The sequence below is a fragment of the Oratosquilla oratoria genome, chromosome 23 (assembly GCF_046742065.1).
Source record: "Oratosquilla oratoria isolate Oo_2021 chromosome 23, ASM4674206v1, whole genome shotgun sequence".
Lineage (NCBI taxonomy): Eukaryota > Metazoa > Arthropoda > Malacostraca > Stomatopoda > Squillidae > Oratosquilla > Oratosquilla oratoria.
Genome location: NC_134799.1, coordinates 6767337 through 6786762, shown reverse-complemented (window position 1 = coordinate 6786762; position 19426 = coordinate 6767337). Strand labels below are relative to the sequence as shown.

The 19426-nt window shown below is 39.1% G+C and overlaps 1 protein-coding gene across 1 annotated transcript; it reads left to right on the top strand.

Moving 5' to 3' along the window:
* The first annotated feature begins 1391 nt into the window (after positions 1–1391).
* On the top strand, positions 1392–17935 carry LOC143037704 (uncharacterized). Its single transcript, XM_076206244.1, has 4 exons — positions 1392–1395; positions 11450–11478; positions 15583–15719; positions 16446–17935. Exons 1-4 carry the CDS (start codon positions 1392–1394, stop codon positions 17134–17136), a joined length of 861 nt encoding a protein of 286 aa, XP_076062359.1. The 3' UTR covers positions 17137–17935.
* The last annotated feature ends 1491 nt before the right edge of the window (positions 17936–19426 follow it).

Genomic DNA, 19426 nt, shown 5'->3' with positions numbered 1-19426 from the left:
GTCGAGTCTCTCCTCAGCCCCCAACAAAAAATCCTAGCAGAGCTCCCGTCAGGGCGGTGCCCCTGGACCCCACCAAGGACCCTAGGCCGGCCCCTTTGACCCCATGCCGGACCTTGGACTACGCCTTTCGGATTGCCGCTAACGCGGAAATTATAGTACTATAAGCCACCCCAAAAATTTGCTCATGTATATTTTGTTTGTGAGATTGTGGCGGGGGATGACGTCGAAAGCTTTACTGATATCTAGTGTTATGACAAGTGTTCTGTGTGAGGTCTTATCTGAATATATGACACCAAAAATTCTTTGTGAGGTTAATCAGAGATGTTTGTAGAGTTTATTGTTTTAAAACCGTGTTGTTATTCAGCAAGGGGGTATGTTGGTGGTGGTGATGGTGTTGGTATCATGTCCCTATGGTAAAGTACGCCTTTCTCATGTACCTGTTAGGAAATCCTTACCATGCACCAAAAGGAAATGACAGAAATTTATGCCTTGTATTCTTTTCAAACCCAGAGGGAGGATGAAAAACAGGAATTATCAGCAGACTACCTCTACTTTAAATATATATAACAGAGCTTAAATCATTCAAATGTAATATAATAAGACCATGGTTATTATCATGATCATTAATGGATACAAAGTCATATGAATACCATTCAAATACCGTTACAAAGAAATTCGGCGGAGAGAGGCGAAGAACATACACAGGTGTCGTGTAATTATGAGAGAGTCCTAACGACTCCACTCGGCCGGATAGTGATAAAGAACATACACGGGTTTCGTGTAGTTACGAGAAAGTCCTGACGACTCTAGTCGGCCGGGAGTGGCGAAGAACATACACAGGTGTCAATTAGGATGGTCTTCAATCACCTCCTGTGATGGATGGAACCCTTCCAATGCAATATGTGTGGTTTTATGAAAAGATGGCAGAAACTGACTATGAGGCAACTCTTCTTGGACTGGTCGGTAGTCAGCCTGCTATTGTGGTGTTTCCGGATTTGGAAAAAGCATTCGAGCTAGCAAGTGCTTCAACAATTATTGCATCCTTGAGTGCTAAGGAGGTCCAAGGTGGACTTCTGACCTGGATTGCAGACCACCTCACGGACAGGATAGCGAGAGTGCGCTTCCAGGGACACCTATCCCCATGCCAAATGATGGAAAATGGGATCCCGCAGGTAAATGTTCTTAGTCCTAGCCTCTTCAACGTGCTCATGGGGAACCTGGTTCTCCTTGATCTAGGAGAGCATGCTCGCCTCCTCTGTTATGCGGACGATCTCGTGTTGGTGGTTAGCGGAGGTGGCTGTCTTCTTCGTAGGGCTCAGAGGGCACTCAATCGCCTCTCCCAGTAATGTGAACTGTTGGAACTGAAGATCTCGACGACCAAGATCAGAACAATGAGTTTGAGGACGGGGAAACAACGCCCTCATCATACTCTTCAGGGTGGCATCTTCCCCTGGGTGCCACCTATCAACAATTGGGCATTTGGATCGACGCCAGGCTCTCCTTCGCTCCAGAGACCGTGAAAACGAGATTCAGTCTCCTCAGAGACGTACTATGTTCAAGCGGTACGTTCGGTGGTGGACTATGCTGCTGTGGTTTTCATCTCCCTCCGGCTCAGCTCGTGGGACAAGCTTGAGGTTCTGCAAAACCAGGATCACTGCATTATCACTGCGGACCCTCCATGAACTAGAGTGGTGAATCTTACAAAGGAGGCAGGAGTTACCTCCATTCACCTAAGGGGCGGAGAGGCGTTCTTCCTCTCTTTTCGTCCGACTTTTGACCGCGCCAAGGGAGAGTGAAGTGAAAACCTCCATCCTGAGTGTCCAAGACATCGAAGGGGACCTCACTGGTCACTCCTGGGAGTCGTACGCGCTGAATGCGATCCGCGCCTTTGAACTCCGGGAATCAGTTCGTCGACGTGCTCTAGACAGACCTCATCCAGATTATACTCCACCTCCCCCGTAGCGATCGCTCTGGGTCAGCTTCCAACTTGTCCACCTCAACGGAAAGAAGGCTGACTGCAACCTGGTACGGTTACGACCCATGGTTCTTGAAGCCATAAGGTACATCACCCCCCTACACACACGCACACACCCCTGCGAGCTTGTCATACTACACGGACGGCTCTGTGTACCCCATCACGGGAACGTGTGGCGCGGCTTTCACTACCACCGATGGGGTGACCGCGCTATGGAGAATGAATGCCGGAAGCTCCACTCTTCAGACGGAGCTAGCTGTCATCTCTAAGGCCTTGACCACAACCTCTCTCTGCTGGGCAGGGGGCAGTCACGATCCACAAAGACTCAAGGGGAGCTATTGACATAATTCGGTCTGGGAAGAGAATGGATGACGTCTATCTAATAACATCAATACAACACTCGCTGCACCTTTTGGACCACCATGAAAGGTCAAAAGCATTTCACTGAATCACCAGTCACATCCGGATTCCAAGGAACACTATTGCGGATGATTTCTGCCAAGACAGCGATAAGGTTCACCAAATCACATTGCCCCTGGCACCAACCCAGCAGAAAAAAAAGTCCTGACAACTCTAGTCTGCCGGGGAGTGGCGAAGAACATACACACATACGAGCATATGTATATGTTGGGTATATGTAATACCCAACATATGCATTTATATCTATATATATATATATATATATATATATATATATATGTATATATATATATATGTGTGTGTGTGTGTGTGTGTGTGTATTTACCTAGTTGTATTTACCTAGTTGTATTTTACGGGAAGGGGAGCTATGCTCGTGAGGTCCCGTCTTCATATCTCATTTTATCTAAACTATTTTTAAATTCATGTATTGTTTTTGCACACACCACTTTCTCATCTAACTTGTTCCAACTGTCTATTGCTCTGTGAGGAAAGCTGTTCTTTTTCAAATCTCTTCTATAGTTGTCTTTTTTTATTTTCTTTCCGTGTCCTCTTGTATTTCTGTCATCCCATTTTATCAGATTCTCTCTATCAGTAATTTCTATGCCTTTCATGATTCTGTAAATAGCTATCAAATCTCCTCTCTCTCTTCTTTGCTCTAGTGTCTGTAGTTTAAGTTTTTGTAGTCTCTCTTCATATGATAGTTTTGAGAGTGTTGGTGCCAGTTTAGTAATTGCTCTTTGTATTCTTTCAAGTTTTTTTTATACATTTTTTTGTACTTGGTGACCATATCGTTGCTGCATATTCCAATCTTGGTCTTATCAGGGTGACTAGGATTTTCCTCACCATTTCTTCATCCAGGTATGTAAATGCCACTTTGATTGTTCTTATTAAATTATAAGTTTCTCCAAAAATCTTATTTATATGTTTCTCAGGTGACATATTATTCATAACAATGACTCCCAGGTCCCTCTCATTTTCTACTCTTTTTATTCCTTCTTCTCCCAAATTATATGATCCTGTTATTCTGTTTTTGCTTTTTCCAAATTCCATTATACTACACTTTTTTGTATTGAACTCCATCTCCCACTTCCTACTCCATTCTTGTACTTTATTTAGATCTCTCTGTAGTGATTCACAATCTTCTTCAGTTTTCACTCTTTTCAGTAATTTTGCATCATCTGCAAAGAAGCTCATATAGCTTTCAATTCCTTCATCCATATCATTAATATATATAGCAAACATTATTGGGGCCAGAACTGTTCCCTGCGGGACACCGCTTATTACTTCATTCCATTTTGAGTGCTGATCTCTTATCACTACTCGCATTTTTCTTTCTTGCAAAAAGTCTTCCATCCAATTTAGCAATTTACCTTGTATTCCTCCTTCATATTCTAATTTCTTAAGCAACTTCTTATGTGGTACTTTGTCAAAAGCTTTTTTTAGGTCTAGAAATGCACAATCAGCCCATCCATCTCTTTCTTGTATTATATCTATTAGCCTTGAATAGAAACATATTAAATTGGTGACGCATGATCGTCCTTGTCTGAATCCAAATTGCCTTGGATTTAGTACGTTGTTTTTTTCCAAGTATTTTACCCATCTACTTTTGATAATTCTTTCACATATTTTTGCTATTGTACTTGTTAGAGAGACTGGTCTATAGTTGGTAGGTTCTTCTTTATTTCCTCCTTTATATATAGGTACTATATTTGCTTTTTTCCAATCTTCTGGAACTTTTCCTTCTTTTAAGGAACTGCTTATTATGCTATGTATTTTGTCTGCCAGTTCATTCCTACATTCTTTCAGAATCCAGTTTGCTATTTCATCTGGCCCATGCGATTTTCTGACATCAAAATTACCCAAGTGTGTCAATATTTCATTCTTCGTTACTTCTATTTCTTCCATAGGGGGGACTTTTTCCTTCCACTCAATCTCTTCAGGTTGTATATTTTCCCTTGTAAACACTGATTTAAAATGTTTGTTCATAATTTCTGCCATTTCCATTTCCTCAGTGTATTCAACTCCCCCTTGTCTTAATTTCTCCAAGTCTTGTTTGTTTTTCAGTTTATTGTTTACAAATCTGTAGAATAGTTTTGGTTGATCTTTACACTTTTCTATAACATCTTTTTCATATTTTCTTTTTTCCTCTCTGCACTTTTGTACATATTCATTTCTATAACCAGTATATATTTTCCATTTTTCAGGTCTTCTGTCTTTTTTCCATCCGGTCCAGGCTTTGTCTCTTTTGTCTTTTAACTCCCTACAACTTTTGTTGTACCAGCATTTTACATATTCTTTTTCTTGTTTTTGCCTTGGGACATACTTTTCCACTCCTTCTTTGTAAATTTTTGTCAAAATATTCCATTTCTCTTCCACTGATGTTTCTTCTTTGTATATTTCTTCCCAGTTTTCTTGTTGGAAGAATTCTCTTATTTTATCAAAGTTTGTTTTTTCATACATCATTCTTCCTTTTCTATATTGTTCATTTCTTTTCATATATTTTTCTTCATTAAGTTCCAGTTCAATCAATATGTGGTCACTTTTACCTATTGGTGTTTTATATTCAATCTTGTCCACTATTCTAGGTTCAGATGTAATTATTAAGTCTAGCCTCGATGGTTCTTCTTCATTTCTATACCTAGTGTTCTCTTGTATCCATTGTGTCATTGAATGGTCAGTAATCATCTCAAGTAGAGCATTTCCCCATGAGTCATCACCACTCTTTACTGTCATTTCTTCCCAGCAGATTTCTTTGCAATTAAAGTCGCCCATCATAACTATTCTTCCTCCGTCTTCCATTATTTTAGTTAATGCTATCTTTGTGTCCTCTAACATACTTTTATGTTCATTCTCCTCCCATGAGGCTGTTTTCGGAGGCACATAGTTGATCACAAATTTTCTGCTCTTCTTATCTCGGTCTTCCACTTCTATCATAATCATCTCTACTGTATTCTTTCCATATATGACACCTTTCACGTTTATATCCTTCTTTGTCAGGAACATAACTCCACCCCCTTGTTTTTTCTCTCTGTTTCTAATCCAATAATTGTATGTATCATGTCCTACACTGTTGGGTGGTAGTGGGCCTTTTAATTTTGTTTCTACAATTCCCATTATGTCCGGTTCTTTTTCTTTCAAATAATCATTCAGTTCATTCAATCCTGTTATCAATCCATCTATATTTGTGTAAGACACTCTTAGTTTTCTGCCACTTCCATTGTGTTCTCTGTTTCCCTTATGTTTTTCTTTAGTATGTCGAACTGCTTTATTTTCATGTTCACTACTCTCCAATAGAATCTCTCTTTCTCTGACTCCGTTCTTTCCTCGTTTTTTGCCTTAGCTTCAATTCTTTTCTGCTTTTCTGCCTCTCTTTCCTCCTTATTCATTTCTCTTTTTATCCATACCTTTTTATATTGATCATTTGTTGCTAGTTTCCCTGTCTTGGATAGAATTTTCTCTGCCGTTGTTTGTGACCTGAATTTAATCTTAATTGGTCTGGTCTTATCTGTACTATATTTTCCGAGTCTGAATTTTTCCTCAATTTCCTTTATAATTTCTGGTTCATCTTCCTGGACTAATTTTAATAAACTGCTTACCCTTTCATTTTCCTCCTTGATTCTTGCGGTTCTATCTGGGTTATGTTTCTCTTCCATTCCTAATATAATTATACATTTCTTTTTGTCAGCTAATTCTCTTACTATATTCTCCTTCTGTCTCATCACTTTAATAACTGAGTCTTCATTATGTTCTTTCAATTGCTGTTTGACTATGTCAGTGAATGAAACCTTATTCCCTTCTTGAGTTATTCTCCAATTTTTAGCTTCTGTAGCTATTTTCTCACTGTTTTCATTACTATTCTTCTTCAATTTCTCATTCTCCTCCTTTACATTTCCTAACTGTCTTTTTAGGTCCTCTACTTCTTCAGTTAAGTTTCTGTTAGCCTTCTCTAGTTGTTCCAATCTTTCAATTCTTTGGAGAATGGAGCCTACATTACCTAACTTACGTTCCAAGTCCTCGATCACCTTATCAACTCTCTCCTCTAGTCTTATCAGTCTGGGGGGGGGTTGTGTCCCCCCCACCCTCTTTAAATCCCTGGAACATATTCTCGTCACTTTCTACTGTATTTCTCCTCTCTATACTTCTAATCTTTACATTTTTATTTGCCATTTCGTCATCCGGTGGTCGTTTCATGTTGACCTTCCGCCCGTCTGCCTGGGCCAAGTCCTCCACATCCTCATTACCTTCCATTTCCCCAGTAATCCCTCCCCCTCTCCTCTTTCCTTACTTTCCCACTACCTCACGAGCAATTCCCCCCCCCCTGCAAATACAAAAAGGCACTTCTCTTTGCGTTGGTATCCTCAATCTGCACTTTTCTTCAGAGCGTTCGTCAAGCCGTCCGTTCGTTGAAAGTGTGTGTGTGTGTGTGTGTGTGTGTGTGTGTGTGTGTGTGTGTGTGTGTAAGATATAATATATACATATGATATTCACGTAAGGGCATGATGACAGGCACGAACATATTTTATCATATTCACGCTAGAGTGTGGCAGTTGGTAGTGTTGGTATTGTTCGTGTTCGTGTTAGTGTTGCTGGTGTTCGTGTTGTTGTTGTTGTTGTTGTTAGTGTTCATATTGGTGTTGTTGTTGGTGGTGGTTGTGGTGATGTCGTTGTTATTGTTGTTGGTGGTGATGGTGTTTGTGGTGTTGTTCTTGATGGTATACTATAGATGTTGTGGTGGTGATGGTGTTGGATTTTTTTTTCAACCACTTACCTCTTTTGCTATGGACTCTTTATTCTCTTTATTATTCCTCTTTAATTCCTCATTCTCATACTTTACTTCTCTTAACTGTCTTTTTAATTTATCTAATTCTTTTAGGTTTTGATTCTCCTTCTTTAGTTCTTCCAGTTTATCAACTCTTTGTGTAACTAGTGTTGGTTAAACCTAACCTCCCATGTTTGTTTGTTTTTTTCCCCTCTAGACTTACTAGTCGGAGGAGGCTGTCATCTCCTCCCTCATTAAATCCACAAAAGTAATTACCTCCTCTTTCCATTGAGCCGCTATTATCTATATTTCTACTTTTAATACCTCTGCTCACCTGTTCGACATCGTCTGTGTCATCTGCACACCTTTTGTTGACACCCTTTCTGACGTCTTGGGCCCGTTCGTCCCCTTCCTCATTTTCTTCCATTTTCATTAATAATATTTCTCCTTCTCCTTTTTCTTCACCTGCCCACTATACCACGAGCTTCCCCTTCTCTACTAATACAACACAGGTACTCCCTCATTGTTGTAATCCACGAAAATTGCGTTTTTTCCGGAGTTCCAATCTTCGCTGTCAATCCGATGTGTGTATGTGTATTTACCTAGTTGTATTTTACGGGAAGGGGAGCTATGCTCGTGATGTCCCGTCTTCATATCTCGTTTTATCTAGACTATTTTTAAATTCGTGTATTGTTTTTGCACACACCACTTTCTCAACTAACTTGTTCCAAACGTCTATTACCCTTTGGAGAAACCTGTTATTTTTCAGGTCTCTTCTATAACTGTCTTTCTTGATTTTCTTTCCGTGTCCTCTTGTATTTCTACCATTCCATTTTATCAGATCCTCTCTATCAATAGTTTCTATGCCTTTCATGATTCTATAAATAGTTATCAAGTCTCCTCTCTCTCCTCTTTGCTCTAATGTCTGTAGCTCAAGTTTTGCTAGTCTCTCTTCATATGATAGTTTTGAGAGTGTTGGTGCCAATTTCGTAATTGCTCTTTGTATTCTTTCAAGTTTTGTTATACATTCTTTTTTGTACTTGGTGACCACGTCGTCGCTGCATATTCCAATCTTGGTCTTATCAAAGTGATTAGTATTTTCTTCACCATTTCTTTATCCAGGTATGTAAATGCCACTTTGATTGTTCTTATTAAATTATAAGTTTCTCCACAAAATTTGTTTATACGTTTCTCAGGGGACATATTATTCATAATAATGACTCCCAGGTCCTTCTCATTTTCTACTTTTTTTAATTTCTTCCTCTCCCAATTTATATGATCCCACTATTCTTTTTTTGCTTCTTCCAAATTCCATTATACTACACTTCTTAATATTGAATTCCATCTCCCACTTCCTACTTTATTGAGATCACTCTGTAGCGACTCACGATCTTCTTGAGTGTTCACTTTTTTCAATAATTTTGCATCGTCCGCAAAGAAGCTCATATAACTTTCAATTCCTTTATCCATATCACTAATATATATAGCAAACATTATTGGGGCCAGAACTGTTCCTTCTGGAACTCCACTTATCACTTCATCCCAATTAGAGTGTTTGTCTCTTATCACCATTCTCATTTTTCTTTCATACAACAAGTCTTCCATCCATTTCAGCAGTTTGCCCTGTATTCCTCCTGCAGTTTCTAATTTCTTAAGCAACTTCTTATGTGGCACCATATCAAAAGCTTTTTTCAGGTCTAGAAATGCACAATCAGCCCATCCATCTCTTTCTTGCATTACATCTATTAGCCCTGAATAGAAACACATTAAGTTTGTGACGCATGGTCGTCCTTGTCTAAATCCAAATTGCCTTGGATTTATTACGTTTTTTCCCCAAATGCCTTACCCATCTAATTTTGTAAGAGAGACCGGTCTATGGTCAGTAGGGTCTTCCTTGTCTCCCCCTTTATATATTGGTAATATATTTGCTCTTTTCCAATCTTCTGGAACTTTTCCTTCTTTTAATGTATTTTGTCTGTTAGTTCATTCCTGCAATCTCTCAAAATCCAGTTTGCTATTTCATCTGGTCCATGCGATTTTCTGACATCAAGATTACTCAAGTGATTCATTATTTAATTCCCTGTTACTTCTACCTCTTTCATAGGGGGGGACTTTCTCCTCCCACTCGATATCTCTAGGTTGTATGTCCACCGATTTAAAATGCTTGTTCATAATTTCTGCCATTTCTATTTCCTCTGTATATTCAACTCCTCCTTGTCGTAGTTTTTCTAATTCTTGTTTGTTTTTCAGTTTGTTGTTTACAAATCTGTAAAATAGTTTTGGTTGATCTTTAGATTTTTCTATGACATCTTTTTCGAATTTTCTCTTTTCTTCTCTGCACACTTGTACATATTAATTTCCAGTTCAACCAATATGTGGTCACTTTTACTTATTGGTGTCTTATATTCAATCTTGACCACAATTTCGGGTTCTGATGTGATTATTAGGTCTAGTCTCGATGGTTCTTCCTCATTTCTATACCTAGTATTCTCTTGTATCCATTGCGTCATTGTATGTTCTATAATCATATCAAGTAGTACATTTCCCCATAGGTCGTCTCTACCCTTTACTGTCATCTCTCCCCAGCAGATTCCTTTACAATTAAGTCACCCAATATAACTATTCTTCCTCTATCTTCCATTATTTTATTTAGTGTTATCCTTGTGTCTTCTAACATATTTTTGTGTTCTTTCTCTTCCCACGAAGCCGTTTTAGGAGGCACATAATTTACTACAAACTTCCTGCTCTTCCCATCCTTGTCCTCCACTTCCATCATAATCATGGCTACTCTATTCTTTCCATATGTGACATTCCTCACATTTATATCCTTCTTAGTCAGGAACATATCTCCACCCCCTTTCCATTTCTAGTCCAATAATTATATGCACCATGTTCTCTTTCCTTCAGGTAATCATTCAGTTCGTTCAAGCCTGTTATTAAGCCATCTATATTTGTGTAAGACGCTTTTAATTTTCTGTTAGTTCCATCGTGTTTTCTGTTTCCCTTCTGTTTTTCTCTGCTATGAACCATTTCCTCACTTTCATATTCACTACTTTCCAATAGAAATTCTCTTTTTCTGACTGTTCTGTTCTCGTTTTTCCTTAGCTTCTATTCTTTTTGTTTTCTCATCCTCTTTCCTCTTTATTCGTTTCTCTTTTTATATATACCTGTTTATATTGACCACTGTCTGCTAGTTTCCCTGTTTTTGCTAAGATATTCTCTGCTGTCGTTTGTGACCTGAATTTAACCTTAATTGGTCTGGTCTCATCTGTATTGTATTTCCCTAGTCTATATATTTCTTCTATTTGTTTCCCTGTTTCTGTTTCATCTTCTAGAACTACTTCTAATATCTTGTTTACTTTTTCCTTTTCCTCCTTTATTCTTGTAGTCCTATTTTGATCATACTTCTCTTCCATCCCTATTATAATTATACATTTCTTTTTATCCGCTAAGTCTCTTATTATATTCTTCTTCTCCCTATCACTTTAATAACTGTGTCATTAGTTTGTTCTTTCATCTGCTGTTTCACTATATTTCTAAATTCAATTTTATTGTTCTCGTGTACTTTTTTCCAACCACTTACCTCTTTTGCTATGAACACTTTATTCTCTTTATTATTCCTCTTTAATTCCTCATTCTCATCCTTTACTTCTCTTAACTGTCTTATTAATTCTTCTATTTCTTTAGTTAGGTTTTGATTCTCCTTCTTTAGTTCTTCCAGTCTATCAACTCTTTGTGTAACTAGTGTTAATTGGTTAAACCTAACCTCCCATGCTTCGGTCATTTTTTTTTTCTTTCTTTCTCCTCTAGATTTACTAGTCGGGGGAGGTTGTCACCTTTTCCCTCATTAAATCCATAAAAGCAGTTACCTTCTATTTCTATTGATCTGCTATTATCTATATTTCTGCTTTTGACACTTCTGCTTCCTTGTTCTTCCTCGTCTGTGTGTTCTGCACCTCTTTTGTTTACACCCCTTCTAACATCCGGGGCCCGTTCGTCCCCTTCCTCATTTCCTTCCATATTCCTCAGTAATCCCTCTCTTTCACCATTTTATTCACCTTCCCACAACACCACGAGCTTTCCCCTTCCCTAATAATACAACAAAGGTACTCCCTCGTTGTTGATATCGATGATACTTGAATTTTCCTGGAGTACCAAACTTCGTTGTCACTTCGACCGACGTGTGTATGTGTGTGTGTATGCGACCAAAACTTACATATAAACTGTATGCACAAAAATATTGACATGCCAGACTTGCTTATGTTTTGGTAACTAATTTTTATCCTATATTTCAGGAATACCGCCAGATCACCAGTTTTTCCAGGTATGGCGTTTTAACTCGGTATTTGTGATTTTATACAATCATACCTGAATTGGAATTAACACACATATACATATATATAGATATATAGATATATATACATATATAAATAAATATATATATATGCACATATATATATTGTATATTTAGGGCACAGATTCTCACTAATACACACTGAGTTAAACACGACAGCATTTTGGCACTGGTTAATCTTCTTGCTGAGATTTTCAATTTTTCTCACAGTAGGTCTCATTTCAGGAACGCTGGAAGGGTCGTGACCCTCAGCGTTCCCAAGCGGCCTATATTTAAACCCACGTTGTCTGTACATTATTGTCAATTGTGTATCATGTAGCTTTGAAAAATTGTGACTTAAATTCTTGTAACTATTCTGAAGATGACTCCCTGAAGTCGAAACGTCAAATTAAATATGGAAGACTATGGAAGGCTTGTATTTGCCCACCCTCCTGAAATGAGACCTACTGTGAGAAAAATTGAAAATCTCAGTAAGAAGATTAATCAGTGCCAAAATGCTGTCGTGTTTAACTCAGTGTATATATATATATATATATATATATATATATATGTATATATATATATATATATATTCATTAACTACACGGTTGGCGAAGTTGATTCTACCCACTTCCAAATTAAATCTATTTCCGGACAGAAACAGTGGTCTGACTCATTCAGTGTGAAAATTTTGTCACTTTTGATGATGTCAGTTCCCTTTAGAATCTTAAGACCTGTATCAACTCACCTCTAAGTCTACACTTATTTAGGGAAAACAGAATCATATGTTTTAGTAGATTTTCGTATGATTTATTAGTGCACGTTAAAGTTATCATTAATAGTACCTGGATCTGGAAAAGGCTCACGACAGGGTAGACAGGAAGGCACTGTGGGAGGTTTTGCGGATATACGGGATAGGAGAAAAGCTTCTGGGAGCTGTCAAGAGTTTTTATGAGCATGTGTCAGGATTAGAAATGGAGAGAGTGAGTGGTTCGAGGTAAAGGTGGGACTTCGTCAAGGATGCGTTATGTCGCCCTGGCTGTTCAATCTTTACATGGATGGGGTAGTGCGAGGGGTAAATGCAAGGGTAGTGGGTCAGGGATTGGAGATGGTTAAAGAAAATGGAGAAAAGTGGGAGGTGAGCCAGCTGTTGTTTGCTGACGACACTGCGTTTGTGGCTGGATCGGAGGAGGGATTGAGGAAGTTGGTGGCAGAGTTTGGGAGAGTGTGTGATAGAAGAAAGCTGAAGATAAATGTGGGTAAAATAAGGTGATGAGATGTACAAGGGGTGAAAGTGGCAGCAGACTGGAAGTGAGCATTGAGGGAGAGTGACTGGAGGAAGTGGATAGTTTTAGATACTTGGGTGCAAATGTGGCAGGAAAAGGTGGAGGTAGAATGTAGATTGAGAGAAGCGAGTAAATGCCTTGGTGGATTAAAAAGTGTAATGAGAAACAGGCATTTGGGAATGGATGCTAAGAGGAGACTGTATGAAGGAGTGATTGTGCCAACAGCACTGTATGGAGCAGAAACATGGAACGTAAGAGAGGAAGAGAGTAGTAGTTTGAATGTGTTTGAGATGAGGTTTCTGAGAAGTATGATGGGGGTTACTAGGCTAGATAGAGTGAGAAATGAGGAGGTGAGGAGGAGAACAGGGGTGGAAAGGAAGTTGGGAGATAGGGTTGATGAAAGAATATTAGGATGGTTTGGACACATGGAAAGAATGAGTGAAGAAAGACTAGTAAAAGAGGTATGGAAGGCAGATGTGGAGGGAGTGAACATGAGGGGACGTCCTAGGATGAGATGGATGGATGGGGTGAAGGGGGCTTTGGGGAAGAGGGGAATGTCTGTTGAGGAAGGACGGGAGAGGACAGAAGACAGGGGTGAATGGAGAATGGTTGTATATGGATGATGTTGTGATGCATGAGGTGAAATGGGTGGGGGGATGGGGGTTGAGGTAGTATGTGTGAGCAAAATTTGACGCAGCCCGAGGGGATTTCTCCCTGTCTTCTCCTTTTATGCATGGGGGGACGGAGAGGAGGGGTCGCCGATTTAATGAAGCGGCCTTGCTGTGGATGTGCTGTGTCTTGTGACACTGCTTCTGACCCAGGGCAGTGGACAAGGTGCAGGGATGACCCGTCATCCAGGAGGTGGTAAGAATGAGGGTGGAGGGGAGTGGAGTGTATTCAAGGATGGAATGGGTGGGAATGATTTTATGCCTTTTTCTTTTTTGGCTACCTCCCTTGTAAGGGGGAAGCCTTGGTATATGTATGTATATATACACACATACATATACATTATATATATATATATATATATATATATATATATATATATATATATACATATATATATATACATATCACAACAAAGTTATGTCGTAGTACATTTGTAAAATAATACTGATGACCCACTTTCGGAGAAGAATAAGCGAAGATATAGAGATCTGTATATTTCGATCACTTACTGTGATCCTCTTCAGCAGATATGAATTACAGAGTAGAGAACAATGTGTATTTATACTAAAACAGTGAGGTAAGCTAGAAGGGATGGGGGCTCAGGTCACTTGTCCGGCGTACATTGTGTGGATCTTGGTGGCTCAGGTCACGTGTCCGGCGTTGCATGGACCTTGGTGTCTTTTGTCCACCGCTAATGTAGATGATAACATTTTATTTATAGCAAAAGAAGAAATACAATCTGGTGACCATTGACCATAGGAAATGTTATAATTTGGAAAAGTGTTTATTAGGGGATGATTCTACCATTTTTCTTCTGAAACTACATTTGGATTTGTAAATTATTTCAGCATCGTCCCAATTTATCCGGTGGTTTTTGTTGACGACGTGCTGAAATACCGCGAAATTTTCTTGCCCGTATTTTACAGAGTTCTTGTGCTCCTTGACCCTGGTAGTGAGGTCTCGACCCGTCTGTCCCCAATATACATCCTTGAAATCTAAACAAGGTAATTTGTAAACTCCAGGATTTGTATTACTCTTGGATCTATGATGTATATTGACGTGGTTTTTACAAAAAGCTCTCAGTAAGGCCAAAATTAGTTTTCATAAAACAGATTCCCATTCCGCCTTGAATCATAATTGGGATAATTGAAGATAAAATTTACCTTTTCCTTTGGTATCAAATGAGACAAGTCATTAATTGATTTATTAAAAGGTAATTTTATGCATCTATTATCCCAATTATGATTCAAGGCGGAATGGGAATCTGTTTTATGAAAACTAATTTTGGCCTTACTGAGAGCTTTTTGTAAAAACCACGGCGGGTATCCTAATTTAGTTAGTTGGTTTCTTACTGAATTTAGTTCCAATTCTAAATATTGGGAGCTACCAATTTTCAAAGCCCGTAAGAATAGGCCTGAAGCTACACTATATTTTATTTTGTCAGGATGGTGGCTAAAGAAATGTAGGTAGCTCCATGTGCGTTTCACATAGCCGGTACACATTGTCCATATACCTCTCCAGTTTAGGTGTCCCGTATTCCAGTTTTCAAAATCTGGTGACCCTATATACGGTACATTTTTGGTCTCTGCCATATAGAATAGATATGAATTCACTAGAATCAGTACAGAAGAGAATTACCAAAATTATACTTGGGCTCAGAAATATACCTTACGAGGACAGGTTTGGGCACCATAATTTACACTCTGTAGAAAGACAGAGTGGATGGTGGTCAAATAGAGCTGCTCAAGTGAATCAAGGGCTACAACAAGTGGGATCCAGACAAGGTCATTATATTAAGACAACAGGGCAGGACTTGTAGTTATGAATTTAAATTGACCAAATTTAGATTTAAGAAGGAAATAAGGAAGAATTGGTTTACCAATAGAATGGTCAATGAATGGAATTGACTTAGTAACCATGTATTGAGTGGTGAAACTATTGGTTGTTTCAAGAGGTTAGATAACTTTATGAATTGGGATGATGGGTGGTAATGGACCTAGTGTAGGCCTCATGATCTCTTGCACTCTCCTTCTTATGTTCAAAGCACCAAATACCACCACTGTTCCTCGGTGACAACAATCACCCCTTATTCAGATGCTATTGTAACTCCTTTATTTCTTATTTGTTAATTATTTTTTAGAATATGGAGCCTCTTCCCTGTGGGAGTACGAGCGATCTAGCCTTTGGCAGCCTACAGTTTACCGAGACACTAAAGAGCGGATCCTCCATGAGCAAGACTTCGTGCACCTATGAAATCAAACCACCCCTCCCCATTATGTATGTCCACCATTCTGTAGATTTTGAATATATTCTAAGCTTTTACCTGTAATGCTAAAATAATCTATTTGCTTTTATTGTTAATTGATCAGTCATTACAAGCTATATATGGACCAATGCAGTGTAGTGGATGCATGTAGTGGTCCTAAAAAACAACCAGCAAAACTGCCTATTTCCAAACCCGTCAACTCCCACACATCTACCAGAATGTGCAGCCCTGAGAGACTGACAGTTGGTCTCTGGACTGGGCTCAAAATTTCTCTCAATTAACTTCAACTGTATTTATTTCACTTTCGTTCATCTCCGTGGCACTCAAGTCTGTGAATGCACAATCAGTGGCCTTTTCATTTACGCATGTCTGTATGATCTAACTACTGCTGCCTAAATTTATCTACTCCTGCTTACCCTTTTGGTTCATGATCAAAACGTGTAGTCAACTTCACTAGTACATTTTTGTACTGGATGCTTAGGATAAAAAAAAAATCCATTTTGGAAGTAAAACTTTTTGGAAGTCCCCACCCTACATCTTTTTTTTAGTAGATGCTTTATGAGAAATTTTCAACATTTTGGTAATAAACATTTTTGGGGATCCCCACCCTACATCTTTTTACAGTAGGTGCTTAGGGGGGTTATGATATCGACATTTTGGGAGTAAGTTATTTAGGAAACCCCTTGCAATCCTATAAAATTTTGTTCTCCTGTCTTAGGTTTCTCTTGGTTTTCCAGGATTACATGTGCTGAGTTCAACCTCCCAGCCACAGATGGCGGTGCTTGCCTGGCTACTATGACATTTGAAGCAAAAGGAAAGTGGCACCAGGTGTGTGGCAACCGGGACCCCGGTGGTATATTCTACGAAGGTGTAACCATCACCTACAGCAGCAATGGGGAGACGGAAGTCGATATCTCCAATCTGCGAACCAGTGTGAATTTGAGCGCTGCAACCAAGCAGAGAAGGGATTCTAATGCCAGAAGCAAACAACACCGCAACCAAAGGATTTTGCAGAAAATAAATCCAGAGTACAGACCTACCCCCAAGAAAGATGCTGAATTTAGGAAAAGAAAGAAACTCAACAGAGAGCGCAAAAATCTCTCCAAGGAAATGAAAAAAGGAGACAAACACAAAAAAAAATTACACCGAGGGAAAAGAGCTATAGACACTCTACGACAGAAAATATTGGAGGAAGGTGGAGACAAGAAACCTCGACATAGGCGAAGCAATGCAGACAATAACAGTAAAAAAGAGAATTGGAAAAATGACAAACCTGGCAAAAATGTTGATGGTGGTAGAGATGACCGTGGCAACAAAAACATAGAATTTGGGTTTTCCTGTATCTGGCGGCCTTTGTATTTGTGGGATTATTTCTATAACTATGACTACTATGATTACTATGAATACTACGACTACGATGACAAATAATTTTGGCAGCTTCAGGACCAAATGGACAAAGTACACACTATTTCGACCCATCTATAATTGTACAGCACCTGCCACCCATCTTATATATATAATACATGTAGAGATGGAGTTGTGAAGGGTTGGCATTAATTTTCCCAAGAGTGAGAAAAAAAAAAAAATACATATGGAGATGGAACCATGGAGTTGGCACTTGTTTTTTTAGAGGAAGGACCAAGAGTGAGAAACATCAGATATCCTCCAACACAGGGAGAGAAGACAGTTAGTGACTGCTCCCATCTTTTTCCTATTAAACAAAGACAGATATGGCTTTGTACTAATGCAACACAGACAAGATTTCAAATAATTATTTGTTTATCACATTTGAGGTTTTTGTGCACATTACATTAAGTCAGACCAGGTGAAGGGAGAATCCTGTGTTCATTTGTGTATCATTTTAAACAATATTTCAAAATTGTGAATGTTGTAAGATATCAGACCTGCATTATAAGCTGTTTCGTGTATTAGTGTTTTAAGGGAAAGAAACCTTTTGGTATACAGATAGACAACAGATAAGGCCTATTAAGACAAGAATTCATTGGTTATCCTTGTATAATTATTAACATTTTGTTCCATAAAGAGATTACCTTTTCTTTAATGTTCTATATAATGGCACTTAATATACCAATTTCATGCAGAATGAACAATTGTTTCTACTTCTCCTTTGGAAATTATTCTCTAGAATTCCAAGTATTATTTTGTAAACCTTGTATCCCATAGTCTACACAATAATTCTTGAGTAAGACATCCCATATTAGGTATTATATAGATTTAATGTCAAAACTTTGGAGACTTTGATGACACCTCTACAGGCCAATTATATAGAATAATTGGAAAATAACTTCATAAAAAATCACCAAGTTATTTGTGACTTCTACTATCCATTGTTTCTGCCAATCAATTTTTTACCAGCCCTAAAACAACTTTGCCTCTGCAAGGCATGTCATAGGGGCAAGCTATGGAAAGCAGGTTGTAGGGACCAACTACATGAGACAGGTCACAGGAGGTAACTAGGTGAGGTAGTGGAGAAAGTACCCCCCCCCCCGCTGGGGGTACTTCACGAGCATGCTTGTGCATGTATTTTCGTGGGTGGGGGGAGTGGAAGGGGTGATTTCTTCTGGTTGTGTGGTGCTTTTGTCACCAAAGGGCTCCACTAGCAAGATGATGAACTGAGCTGCCAGAACTAATTGTCATGTCAGAAATACTGCTGGTTCTCAGGCAGTCCAATTCTGTGGTAGGGTCACCGAGGCCTCATGGTAGATGAGAGAGACATTACAACACTGGAAAAGAAGCACTGTAGGAGACCAGTTCCATGCCACAGGTACAGACAAGGTTTACTTACTGGGTATGCCTGTATCCTTGATATCATAGATAAGATGTGTAGAGACAAGGTGAAAGTGGAGGCAGTGGCCCTAAGGGAGGTTGTATTAAACAGGGACAGTAATTGCACCATAATCACACTTCTAGTGTCTCAGGCAGCTTGGTCTATTCTATGGAAGGTGTTGCTAGCTGGAAGGGAATCCAATCTTCAGGTGCCAAATCCATAAATGCCCAGATATCCTTACCTTTCACCAAATCATTTCTTGCACATCTTACTATAAAAACTTGATCTATGCACCTTATCACTCTCCAAAGGTCATACTATTCTTCTCAACCATTTCCTGTTCCCATTCTAATCCTCTCAATCAATACACTACCATGCACCTTTTTAACTTTACTGAACAGATTGCTCTCTCTAAATAACTATTCATACTTGTCCCCTTTCCCCTTGTAATCATACACTCTTCCAATCCATTGTTACACTTCCTTTCCTTAGACACACATTAAACAATCTTGCCAGCCATTCCACATAATCATCTTGCCTAGGTCCCTTACCAGCTCTCACCTTTCTCACTGCACTATGTATCTCCTTAGATATGGCTTAATCATTCTCCTCACCCATCCTAGTCATTCTTTTGTCATCTCCTCCTGTTACAATGCCTCCCTATCCTCCCCTACATTAAACATGCTTTGCATACTCTACACATCTTCCACTCACTGTATTCACTTACATTAATATGCTTATCTGCATTCTTCACCCTCTCTCTATGGACTCCCCTCACTTAACACTTTTCACTTCTATCTATATACCAAGGATTTCTTCCCCATTATAAGGGAGGTAACCACATCAAGGCACCCACCCACTACTCTTTCCTCTTAGCTCCTTGTGGATGAAGGGTTCTCCCTGTCTCCTGCCCACTGTCCTGACCAGAAT

What these genes read in the sequence shown, in the direction of transcription:
- LOC143037704 (XM_076206244.1), top strand. An exon ending in CAGATCACCAGTTTTTCCAG is followed by an intron (nt 11,479 to 15,582) that starts GTATGGCGTTTT and finishes ATTATTTTTTAG; the next exon opens with AATATGGAGCCTCTTCCCTG. An exon ending in AAACCACCCCTCCCCATTAT is followed by an intron (nt 15,720 to 16,445) that starts GTATGTCCACCA and finishes TTGGTTTTCCAG; the next exon opens with GATTACATGTGCTGAGTTCA.